A 12359-nucleotide genomic window follows, 5' to 3' on the forward strand; every position below is an offset into this window, starting at 1 on the left:
CATCGCTCTGGACAAGATAGTGATTTAAAGTTACCAAAAGCAACACCAAGCGTCACGCGGTGTAGGCGCCAGGGGGCGTCAAAGTTGCCAACCTAAATCTGATGATTCGGCAAAAAACACAAAACTGCAATAACTCCAGTATACAAAGTTCGATCGGAACAAAACTTGCTACGATTGATAATAGTCCGGCCTTGAAGACGTCTATATGGAACATTTTTGTTTTTAATGGAGCGCCATCTTGTGGCAACAGGAAACACCTTATTTTACGTTTAAAACAACAATAAGATGTTTGCATCTCGCACAGTCACAGCAGTTAAAGTTCTACCTCAACGGCGGTTCTCTGCAGAACGGGTTTGATTCCCTGAGGAACCATGAAGACATTGGGTTCTCGCTGAGGAGGCAGGTATGGAAGATCCGACTCCTCCGGCTGCCAAAAGTGATGAGTCATGGTTTGTCGAAAACAAAACAAGACATTTGAGAATTGACATTTTATGGAATTCTTATGGCAAACAACTCATAATTTAATTGGAATATAGTTGGATTATAAAAATACTAGTTAACCGTCAGTCGTACCATCTGCTGCAGGTTTTCAGAGAGGAATCCCGAAAACAGCAACTGAGGAAACAACGATGAAGAAAGAGAAAAAGTACGTTTTCAAAAGATATTGACATCAGCAGAAACGAAGGTGAGGTTCGGTGTGGTTTTACCTCGTCCAGAGCGTGGGTGGAGCTTGTGATGTCTCCCTGGAATCGAGGAAGAAAGAGACTTTTTTGTGTACAAAGAGCAAAGGGAGTAAAAGTGCAAAAATAACAAAATAAAACCAACCTCTTGACCGGGAATATGATGAATCGCAGGCTGTGGACACGAAATTTAGAGGGAATTATTGTCAGAAATGTTTATATTTGTACACATTCAATGATTTTCAGTTGTTACAAACTGTATTAACATAACACAACATAAACACAACCTGCACTGTGAGAGCGTTTGAATGTGGAGGAGCAAACGACCTCTGACCTTTTCCCTGCGGATGAGCTCGAAGGCGGCCAGCAGCTCGCCGCCGTATTTGTCGCCAAAACGAATCGGGAACCAGGTGAGACGAGGTGACGGCGCTAGCGAGGGCTGGCACACACAGCGACCCAGGAACTCGTCAGCACTCTGGAAGATTCACGCACAAAAACAACAACATTAGCGTTCTCAGTCATTTCTCAGTGGAAAAGTGAACGCTGAATCCAAGTGAACGCTGAATCCAAGTGAACGTTTGGACCAAATCCCGAAGAAAACCTGGACAGATCTTTCTACAACTTTGAGTTGTTTGACCTGATTTCTAATGAATTTATCTGCGAGTCCAAGTGAATGTTTGTGCTAAATCCCAAAGGATTCGCTGGTAATTCCCAGGGAAGTTCCTCCTTCCAAAAGCAACAAAAGCCAGGTCCTTCCTTGAGTTCACGTGAACGTTTGAGCCACAATAAAATGATATTCATTAAAAAATGGCCCCCTGAATTCATGTTAGTCCAAGTGAAAGTTTGAACGTTTTGGACCAAATTCAGAAGAAAAATCGTTCTACAACTTTGGGTTCACGAAATCTTTGACCTGATACATAATGAATACTTCTGTGAGTCCAAGTGAACGTTCGTACAAAATCCCAAAGAAGCTCCTGCTTCCAAAAAGGAAAAAAAGTCAGGTTCTTCCTTGAGTTCACGCAATAAAATTATGTTCATTAAAAAATGGCTTCAAAAATGTACTCAGTTCATCCAGAGTCCAAGTGAACGTTTGGACCAAATTTGAAGGGTCGTCAGAGCGTGTTTTGAAGGTCATTACCACATAAAACTTCAAAGAATCCAAGTGAACGACTGTAGCAGATTTAAATGAGTGAGTTCCTGCAAAGAAAAAACGGGGACGGACGCGACTTTTCGTGGACGTCAAACACTCACGTAAGAATCCTCGTCGTAAACCTCCACCACGACGTTGGGAGGATTCGCCGCCATGGCCTCGGGGTCGCCGAAGATCTCCACCTCGTAGAAGATGAGCGTCTGGTCCCAGGTGGGATTGAGAGTGTTACGCACCGTCACCGTTCGCTGGGACTGATGGAGGAACGACACCACAGCGTAGGCATCTAAAAAAAAACCAAATAAAATGTTACCGATATCAAACAAAGCAACAAATGTAAGTTAAAACGAGCATATTTGTCGAAATTATTCTATGTTACAATTATCAGATCAAAAATAATCGGAAAAAATAAGAAACTTTCTAGATCGTTATTAAATATGAGCTTGTGGAAATGAAAATTCCACAATAATCAGAGCACAATAAATCACTAGGACTGTATTTTTTTGAGCTCCACAGCCTTTTTTCAACTTTTTAAACTGACAAAAGTATGAGATTAGTGCATGCGTGTCTTTGTGTGCGTGTGTGTATTTGTGTTTGTCTTTGTGTGTGCGTGTGCGTGTGTCTGAGTGTGTGACATCAGCAGTTTTGGAATGCTGAAGCAGGAGACGCTGGGAACGCTGTACAGAGAGGTTTGTTATTCCAGGTCACAACCACTCTCCTCCGTTTTAAAACACAAACGCACACATTTGTACAGTTACACACACACACACACACACACACGTACAGTTATACATACACACACACACACACACAGAGCAGTTTATTATTCCAGGCCGAGTAAAGAGTCTCTGTGGAGCCGTTAGCATCAGAGTAAACAGAAGCTAAGATGCATTTTCCCACAAGCCCTCAATTAACCCTGGAGATCACACACACACACACACACACACACACACACACTTACATAACCCCCATGGGCTGTTTGTGTTTCTGTTTATATGAGGTAATGGACATAAGTGAATACATCATCATGGTGTGTGTGTGTGTGTGTGTGTGTGTGAGAGAGAAATAAAGAAAAGATAATAATCTGATAATCAGACTAGATTGTTAAACCAGATTAAAACAGAACTGAATACTGAACATGAAATAAAGAAAACAGTATTTTCTGTCGTGGAAATCAGAGACTGATCAGGAGGAAACTTCTGTGAGAGAAACGCATGTATTTCTGTGTGGAACCAGCAGAGGGCGCCATGTGGCGGACGTGAGCGGTGGATCATTACCTGAGAAGCTGTCTTTGTCCATGGCCAACAGATCTCTGGCCTGATACAGGTAACAACGCAGGTGATACCGCGTGCCACCTACACACACACACACACACACACACATTAACAAATGAAGATGAAGAAGAGGAGGAGGGCAAAAAAAAGGTGAAGATGAAAGAAAAAAAGTCTCACGATCAAAGTAACAGGAAATGGTCGGTCTGTTGACACCAAACGCGGTCGTGACCGACTTTTCGTCACTTTTGTCCTCGATGCTGCTCTGAGGAGGAGGAAGAGGAGGAAGAGGAGGAGGAGGACGATGGAGAGGAAGATGAAGAAGAGGAGGAGGAAGATGGTTAAGAATCCCAAAATAAAACCTTCAAAAAAAGTTTCATAAATGTTCTCATGACAGACGTTTCATTCACGTTTCATTCACTCATCGTGTTCTGATGAACGTGTGAATGACCATGTGACTCCCTCACCAGAGAACACTCCAGAGCAAAGATGGCCGCCGGGCCCGTCTTCTCCAGAGGCTCCATGCGGCGGCGCCAGCGTCTCCTCCTGAAACTGTCGGTCTTTCTGGTCTTTAGATGAAACTTCCAACCAAACAGAGACGCGTACTCCCAACCTTCACGCTCTGTGTCCTCTGGACGCTGCTGTGGACACACACACACACACACATCATCACTTCATCTGTGAAACTTTAACTCCATCTAGTGGTGAAATCAAGTAACTGCAACTTCTACAAATGAAGAAAACTGAAAAAAACCTGATTGAGCTGTGATCTGTGTGTGTCTCTTCGTCTCATTCTTGTCCATCGTCTTCTTCTGTTCGTGTGATACATTTTCTCTGCAGGGACCCAGGACTTTGGACGACGGTCAGGAGGAATGGTCAGACCGTACTCCCAGCCTGCACACACACACACACACACACACACACACACACACACACACACACACAAGACAGAGAGAGTGGTTTAAAAGGGTTCTTCATGTGTGTGTTTCTGTGCGAGTGTGTGTGTGTGTGTGTGTGAGCGTGTGTGTGTGTTTCTGTGCCAGTGTGTGTGTGTGTGTGTTCACCTTGATCATCCACAGCTCTGTTCAGATCTTCGCTCCATTCCACCTCGTCCCACACCCAACCTGGAGGACAGTCCACCTCGTCCTTTGGTACCGCCTTCTCACCGTTCTGATGACAAACAAACAAACAAACAAACAAACAAACAAACAACAGATTTAACTTCAGTGAGGCTCTGACACACACACACACACACACACACACACAAACACACACACTTACCACATCAGTGTATCCCTCTGGCATGCCGATCCACTGTCCCCCTGGTAACCGCATCTGGTTTTCAAACACTTCCTCACTGAAGGTCATGTGACCAGCGTCCACATCATACAGCAGTCTGAGGACAGACACACACACACACACACACACACACACGTAACATATATGTATGCATACAATAACTTTACCTACGCCAAACCTCATAGAGAAAATCAGTGATTTTAGCTCGCGGGGACACAGGAGCTGCTGGTCTACTGCTGCCTCGCGTGGTCACTTTGTGTCACTGATTTAAATCATAACGAAGGATTTCAAAAGCCGAATTGACAAAATAAGACATTTGAACTCAGTGATGGAGGCAGCAGTGGATCAACAACTCCTGTGTGCTGTGATGTTAAAATCACTGATTTTCTCTATGGGCTTTGGTGTGGGAGAGTGAGTGCTGACAGTGAGATAAAGACGTGAACACACACACACACACACACACACACACACACACTCACGTCCTCTCGGGGCTGATGCACCACTCTCCTCCCCAGGTCCAGCCTGGCGACGGTTTGAAACTGTCTTTGGGAAGTTTGACTCTTCCAGTGATGTCACTGAACTTAGGGTAAGTCAGACCTGTAGTACCCCAACTGCCCACCAGGCCGAGCCGCGTCTGGTTCTCATACTGCACACACACACACACACACACACACAGAAAGAGAGAAACATGTAAACAGAACTGAATGAGCGCCCCCTACCTGCCCGGGAGTGAACAGCACGTCTTACCGTTTCAGCAAACACAGACACTTTTCCTTCGGCGTACTGGTTGAAGTGTTTGACGTCTGCGGTCAATCCAAACCACACTTTGACTCTCAGCTGACCGGGAAGTTTGGCCTCGGCCCCGTTGCCTTGTGGGTACTGTCGCCATAACAGTCATGGAATAATAACAATCGTCAATGTCAGGAAGTGTAATCAAACGAAACACACAAGATAAACTGTGCGTTTGTACCTTGAGGAAGACGGTCTGCAGTTGTCCACAGTGTTTCCCACAATGCACCTGGGAGAAGATGACGGTGTGCGCCGGGATGCGATGATAGGCCACGCGGCGGTCGCCCTGAAGCATCCAGATCACGATGTCGGGAAGACTGTTCTGAGGCTGAGAGACAAACATGTTCAAATTCAACTAAATGTGTTTCATTTAATTCTCATTCAGTCATTCACTCATTCTCTCAATCACTAATTAACTAATTTTCTCATTCTCATTCACTCATTATCTCATTCACGCATTCAATCAATCATTCTCTCATTCTCAATCACTCAGTATCTCATTCTCTCATTCATTCTCATTCAACGTACTTCCATCTCCGCCCACCCAGAAGTCGTCTATTTTGGAAAAACAAACTTGGCGTCTAGCATGTTTGAGCTAGCCACGTCAAACTCTGTCCACGCGTTCTAGACAAGTTAACGATTAAAAGTTATCAAAGGATTTTCTCTGCGTGAAAAAGGCGTGGCCTCAGCGCTCCGACAAAGTTGATGTTAAAATGGCAGGAAAACTATTATAAAATTCCACTTTTTGAAAGCTTAAACAGAACTACGTGATCATTGTTATAATGAGTCATTTAATTGGTTTTAAGTGAGGCATTACTGCTCCACAGCGCCCCCAAGAGTTGGGTCATGGTCAGACAAAGGTTGTTGGATCAGGACGAAAATCAGTGAGTTTGTCGTGTTTATTCCCGAAGTTGAGGATTTTTTTGGGCATTTTCGATGCAACAGGAAGTGGGCAAAATGTATGCTAGCGCGTCTAAGTCGCACATAGTTGCTCCGATTTTAACCAAACTTGGTAAACTTGTCGTTCTCATGATTCCAAACAGGAATAAATCGTGTTAGTCGTCCAGTTGTGTCCTGGTGTCGTGTCTCGTCTTCTCACCTCCTCAGACATCGTCCTCAGCCTGCTCGCCCAGTCCTCCGCCTGCTCCAGCACGGTGGAAAGGTCGGTGGCCGGTCCGTGTTTGAGAGCGAGCGCCGCCGCGATGATCTGCTGCAGGTGCAACGTTCGCACGTGTCTGAGCGAGCGATCGAGAGGCGTCGCACACTGCCACTGAGCGAGAGACGGCAACTCCTCGCTGCAGAGCGAGGAGAAAAAGTCAACGTATACGCTGATGATTATTTACTGTTCATTTTTATTTGAACGTACCGTCATTTCTTTACAACTGTTCAATAAAATGTGCGGTAAATTAGAGTAAAAAAGGTTTTTTTACCTGCAGTCTGTGATGACCTGGTCCAGCAGCTCCACCACTCGGAGCTCCACCTCCTCCAGGTCACTTCCTGTCTTCACCTCCATCTGCACTCGCTGCAGGTTCTCCTCCTGAACACACACACACACGTGGTGAATGATGTGTAGATTAATGTATGTATATTTACACACACACACACACACTCACCAGTCTGTGTGTGATGGTCAGTAACATGTTGAGAGCTTCGATCCTCGGCATGACGTCCTCCCACTCTGAAGACAGAACCACCACCGGCTTCACGTTTCCCCACGGCAGATAGTAGTAGTGACAACCTGGAACACACACACACACACATATACAAAAATGTAGTATTATTATTATTGTTATTATTATTGTTGTTGTAGTCCTTTTATCGATTCTTCTTGACGTACCGTCAAACACGGCTCTGCTGAACTGCGTGGTGGACGCCAGAGGGAGGCAGGTGTAGTCGAACTTGTTGCCATAGTTACCGATGCTGACCTCAAACTGGATGGCGTCGTCGACGTCCTGCAGCAGCGTGGCCGAGTAGAACTCCACGAAGAGTGAGAACTTCCTCTTCCGGAGGAACTTCTGTGGGACAGAGGGACAGGTTGAGGGAGGGGAAAAGGACGGAAGGACAGACGCATCTTCACGTGTCCTCTGTGTCTCTCACCTCCACCACCAGCAGGTCGTCCGATGGGACGTCCTCAGTTCTCTGCTCTGGCTTGTCCGCAAGCTTCGTGTTCAGCTCCAGTAAAACGCGACCTCGGTAGGCCACGCCCTCTCCCTGAGAGTCAACCAATCAGCACGTTAAAATATCACTTTAAAAACGACGTCACCTGAGGACAAAACAAGAAATGATTATATTCTAAATATATATATTCATACATATATATGTATACACATATATGTATATATATACATATATGTGTACGTTCAGGAGATTCTCCTGCTGTCGAGAACCTGTCAGAAAACCTCCTGAAGAGTCTGGACCTGACTGTTCTGTACGTTTTCTAAAGAAATCAAGTGTGGGGAAAAAACACCAAGTGTCTCCAGGAAGTTCTGGAGTCACGAGAGCTTACTTTTCCGAGGTTGAGCGCCTCGTGTGGGTCGTTGAAGGCGGTGAACTCTCTGGGGCTGCCGTACAGGTTCACGAAACACGGACCGAACGTCGGCAGGAAACCGAGGCTGTCGTCCACTGCGCGACATGAGATTTGGAAAATGTGAACATGAAGTCAAGTTTGATTAAACTGGATGAAAATGATTGAGATGACGATCAGAACACGATGTTCTAAATCAGAAGAGTCTAATCTGATGTTTGATTGGATTGAAACGGTCAGTGAAAGAGAGGATGGTGGACGTACTGCCAGAGTGGACGGTCCGTGGAGACAAGTCATCTGAATGCATAGAGAGGAAGGATGGTTTTAGATAAATGTAGAACAAGAGACAGAGACGACAGTGATGTCTTTGAATGCCACACACACACACACACACCGATGCAAATCACAAAACTGAAACCTTTTCCCATCAAACTGAGACGTCCAACCTTGAAAGATTTGGTCAAATCCACCAATTCTCCTTCAAGCCTCAAAGTCAACACAAAATCCAGATTATGTTCCAGACTACAGGCTCATGTGAGAACTCGGCAGGAGGAGTTCCAGATTATTCACAGCGGTTGACGGCGGGTCCCGCCTCCTGCATGCTCAGGTCAGGCTCCACCCCCTTGCCGTGAATGTTACGGACCTTCTCCTGCTGTCGTCAACATGTCACACGATGTTGGACTTTTTGCCAACATCTGGTATGACGATATATCTGGAGTTCTCGGGGCGATAATCAATATTGGGAGGATGTTGGCATCTGTTGATACCAATTATATCGAGCATCCCTACCGACAATGACTGGACAAACTCTCTCTGCAAATATCGTAAAATGTCTAGAACTCATTTTCAAGAACAAACTTGAGCTAAAATTCTTCAGATTCAAAATTTCAGAATCAGATTTGGTTGGGATTCAGGTGCCAGATGATGACGATGACAAAGGTCGACTCAAAGCTCATGCGTCGTTTTCCTTCTACAGGACAAGAACAAGACAAACGTCAGCGCTTGTCGCACAAACACACCAGGGTTAGTCGCCGTGCGTGAGACAACTGTGTAGGAAAAAACAGACATGCTCCGTTAGATTCACAAAGCACAGATCGAGACTCAGGGATCGTCAAGACGACCGACGTACGCAGGAAGCTGCTGATTCTTCCCCCAAAACCGTCAGTAACCTCTGATCAAATTTTGTTAAATTCTCCTAAAAGAAAGAAGACCCAAAATGCATTTACCAGGACCGACTTGAAGACCTCAAACCAGAAGATCTGTGGTTTGTTTCATCCACGTCAAAGCCGTGCAACGTGAAGCCGAACCATCTTAGCAAAGGTTCTGAGCAAATAAAGCAAAGTCACGTTCAGGTCTAGACTAATGTGATGCAGGTCTTTAATCCAGAGAGATTGGCTCACAGTGTTCCAGGTCAAACCAGGTACCAGTACATCAGACCATTTTAGAAACACAATCATCTAAACCAATAGAATTTCGACTCGATTCTGATTACAACTCCCTGTGTCAGGACTCTGGGTTCTCTCACCATGGTTAACAACCAATTCAAGGACTTTTCAAGGACCCTTTTGACCAATTTCCAGACTGAATGTGCTGACACAGCTTAAGACGGACACCATCGTCCAGGCTGTCCACTTTTATTGATTTGCAGCATCCGGACAAGTGGGATCTTGGTCAAAGTCAGTCTCCGTGTTTGATCGCAAAGTTCTCACAACAGGATCCACACCAGTGTCCAAAACCCGCCATTTCTAGTCCAAACTGTACTGGCTGGGGCCCAGTCCAGTCCAGTGCAGCTCAGACCAGTTTGTGCCAGATTTCACCGTTAACTCACCGTCTATCTCTCCTCCAGGGGCGGAGATCTTGGACATACAGAGGTGGGTGGTGCCAATGATGTCGTTGTGACTGGCTCTGTCCCTGGAATGAGACAAATCAGAGACAGAGGAGTCAACAAAGCGTCTGCCATGTGAAATAAAATCCAAACAGGAAAAAATGTGAATGTTCTAATGTTGGCCAGGCTTCACCAGTCCAGAATTCTGATCCTCATCTTCTCACACATGGAGGGAAACTGGAAAAGAGAGATAACACACATGTGAAATGACGAGTGTCGCAGTACAGCTTCATGACAATGTGGATTTCCACTGTTCGGTCAAGCGTCTCACTCGGATCGGCAGCGTCAGACTCTGGTTCCACTGAGGATTGGCGTTCTTCTCCAGAATCCTGGTGCAGATCTGAAAATAACAGAAAACGTTAATCCACTTTCCACTTTCAGTTTTTGGACTTTGATGTCGGGTCTGGATTAAAGTGTTATTTTGGGGGAAGACACACCGTTTTGCCGGCGAAGTGGATCTCCACCAGAGGGTCCACCAAGTTCTTCCTGTTGCTGTCGAACCCGAGAATCTGCCTCATCCCGTCCATGAAGGCGTCGTCCACTGCAGACAGGAAAAGGAAAAGATCAATCTCTGTTTTTTAAAGCAGAAGAATGAATCGTAAACACAGAAGAAGAAGGAAGAGGAGGAGGAAGGTCTTCTCACTCTGTGGCAGGTCTTCAGCTCTGAAGATCCTCAGGGTGAAGGTGGCTCCTCTCAGAGAAAGACCAGCTGGTCTCAGCAGGTTTCCTTCAATGTCCTCTTTGTCCTCCACGCACTCACGTTTATCAGCCTGACAATGTTTGTGTAGAAATGCTAGCATGATAGCTACAATCACGATAACACGGTACATTTAAACTTGACTGGTGTTAGTGAGCAAGGCAACGTGCTAGCATTCCTCATATGCAAGAGACCACTGCGGGTGTGAAGTGGTAGCATTTATCATATTAGCATGTTCAAGTGTCGATAGCACTTGATAGCATAGAACATTAGCATATCAACATGCTATTATTATAGGCTAACATATTAACTTTTACCATATTAGCATGTTTATATGCTAACAAATAAAACATGGTGGCATTTACTTTGCTAGCATGTTGGTATGCTAATATACAGTACAACATTCAATCGCTTTATTTATTAGATAGAAACTACCACAAGCTAACATTTCTAAATACGACATGCTGCGATTAATCATCCAATATACCAGCATGTTAACTTTAACATGTATTAGCATTTGTAGGTTAATTTAGGATTAGGTTAATATACTAGCATACTATGCTAACAAGTAGTACTAGTATACAATATAGCATTAAAAATAACATATTTTTAGCATATAAATATCATCATAGATACTTCTAATTTATATATTAGCATGCTAATATGCTAATCTTCAATTATTTGTATTAATCTTAGAGAATAAATTTGTAGATTATTAGTTTATAGATTATCTTAAAGTGAAACTCACTGGTGGTTCGTCTCCAGCTGCCAAGACAAACAGGCTGACCTTCAGGTAACCTCTGACCCCGGCAGAGAGGTCGTCGGGGTTACACAGCAGCAGCCATTTTCTCAAGAAACAGTGTCCTGAGCGTTGTCAACAGAAAATAAATCAGTAAAAAATCGTTCCTCACATTCTACAAAAACAAAACTATAAAAGTAGACTCACTGTGCTCGTTGTAAACAGTTCCAACGTCCAACTGAAAACAAAAAAAAGTTAATTTTTTTATTTCTGCTCGAAAAACAACCATTAAATTAAATTTTACCTTAAATTCACCGATGACGGCGTCAGTTCTGAGAGAGCGAGAGTCACACACCTGTTATTCAGAGAGAGAGAAGGATTTTACGTTTACACGAAGATGTATATGATGAATGAATGAATGAATGAATGGAAGAAAAACAAGAGTCGGGACTCACAGTGACAAAGATGGGCTCGTCAAACAGGTCTGACGGCGTCTCAAAGAAGTTCATGAAGAAAGTCTGTCGAGAGGAAACAATAATGATCAGCAGTTTAAATTTGTTGGCGACATCAGTGGGTGACGGCGGAGAACCGGTTTACCTCGTCGAACACCGGGTTGTTTCCTTTCCTGATGCGTGTCCTCTTCGTCTGTCCGGCGACTGTTATCTTGACAACGGGCTTGATGTTGATGCCCGGCAGCTGTCTCGCCTCGATGACCCGCACGCGAACCTGGAGAAGAAAGCGCGCCGTCATTTACTTACGTGTTTCCTGTTTGGTTTCTGACGTCTCGTGGTCCTGTCCTCACCTGAAGGTCCTGGGGTTTGTTGGGCAGAGGTTTCTGCTGACCGCTCGAGCCCCTCCTCCTCTTCCTCAGTCCTCCGTGAGTGTTGTAGGACGGCGGCGAGCGCTTGGGCGTCTGTGCCGTGGGCGACTCCTTGCCCGTGGGCCCCTGAGGGCCGACGATGACCATGGAGCGCCCGTCGTCGGGCTCCTGGTCCTCTGGAGCTTCCAGGATCAGCATGCTCTCCGTGTCCTCCTCGCCCAACGTGTCCAGAGAAATCACTGCACAGACAGTTGATGGAAACTGAACCCAGACGAACGAAAGAAAACGACGTAACGTCATTTTGAATGCGATGTTTTATTTACTGGTGACGGTGTCCAGCTCCACGTTTGGGTTGGCGTGAGGAAGAGACTCGGAATGGGACGCAGGCTGGAAGGGTGGAAGTGATCCATGAGGAGGGGAGTAGGACACTTGAAGGGTGAGTGTGGCCTAAAGGAGACAGAGGACACCATATTTATTTATTTATTATTATTATATATTTAACAACAGT

At 45.1% G+C, this 12359-nt stretch overlaps 1 protein-coding gene across 1 annotated transcript in view; it reads right to left on the bottom strand.

The window, feature by feature from the left end:
* The window catches only part of dysf (dysferlin, limb girdle muscular dystrophy 2B (autosomal recessive)), a 50383-nt gene that overhangs the window by 30239 nt on the left and 7785 nt on the right, over positions 1-12359 (bottom strand). Inside the window, exons 5-38 of the mRNA XM_044021112.1 lie at positions 12175-12298; positions 11834-12090; positions 11629-11757; positions 11487-11549; positions 11336-11386; positions 11239-11269; positions 11041-11156; positions 10239-10365; positions 10033-10136; positions 9867-9935; positions 9729-9772; positions 9539-9621; positions 7975-8007; positions 7693-7808; positions 7284-7397; positions 7024-7201; positions 6800-6924; positions 6617-6723; positions 6286-6481; positions 5368-5514; positions 5145-5276; positions 4877-5043; positions 4380-4494; positions 4163-4268; positions 3853-3992; positions 3566-3739; positions 3279-3363; positions 3105-3182; positions 1932-2113; positions 1015-1155; positions 826-855; positions 708-743; positions 574-615; positions 326-427 (exon numbers count right to left, since the gene is read on the bottom strand). Coding sequence (XP_043877047.1) covers positions 326-427; positions 574-615; positions 708-743; positions 826-855; positions 1015-1155; positions 1932-2113; positions 3105-3182; positions 3279-3363; positions 3566-3739; positions 3853-3992; positions 4163-4268; positions 4380-4494; positions 4877-5043; positions 5145-5276; positions 5368-5514; positions 6286-6481; positions 6617-6723; positions 6800-6924; positions 7024-7201; positions 7284-7397; positions 7693-7808; positions 7975-8007; positions 9539-9621; positions 9729-9772; positions 9867-9935; positions 10033-10136; positions 10239-10365; positions 11041-11156; positions 11239-11269; positions 11336-11386; positions 11487-11549; positions 11629-11757; positions 11834-12090; positions 12175-12298 — 3744 coding nt within the window. The remainder of the gene's footprint in view (positions 1-325; positions 428-573; positions 616-707; positions 744-825; positions 856-1014; positions 1156-1931; positions 2114-3104; positions 3183-3278; positions 3364-3565; positions 3740-3852; positions 3993-4162; positions 4269-4379; positions 4495-4876; positions 5044-5144; positions 5277-5367; positions 5515-6285; positions 6482-6616; positions 6724-6799; positions 6925-7023; positions 7202-7283; positions 7398-7692; positions 7809-7974; positions 8008-9538; positions 9622-9728; positions 9773-9866; positions 9936-10032; positions 10137-10238; positions 10366-11040; positions 11157-11238; positions 11270-11335; positions 11387-11486; positions 11550-11628; positions 11758-11833; positions 12091-12174; positions 12299-12359) is intronic.

Source organism: Solea senegalensis, linkage group LG3 (genome assembly GCF_019176455.1).
Source record: "Solea senegalensis isolate Sse05_10M linkage group LG3, IFAPA_SoseM_1, whole genome shotgun sequence".
Lineage (NCBI taxonomy): Eukaryota > Metazoa > Chordata > Actinopteri > Pleuronectiformes > Soleidae > Solea > Solea senegalensis.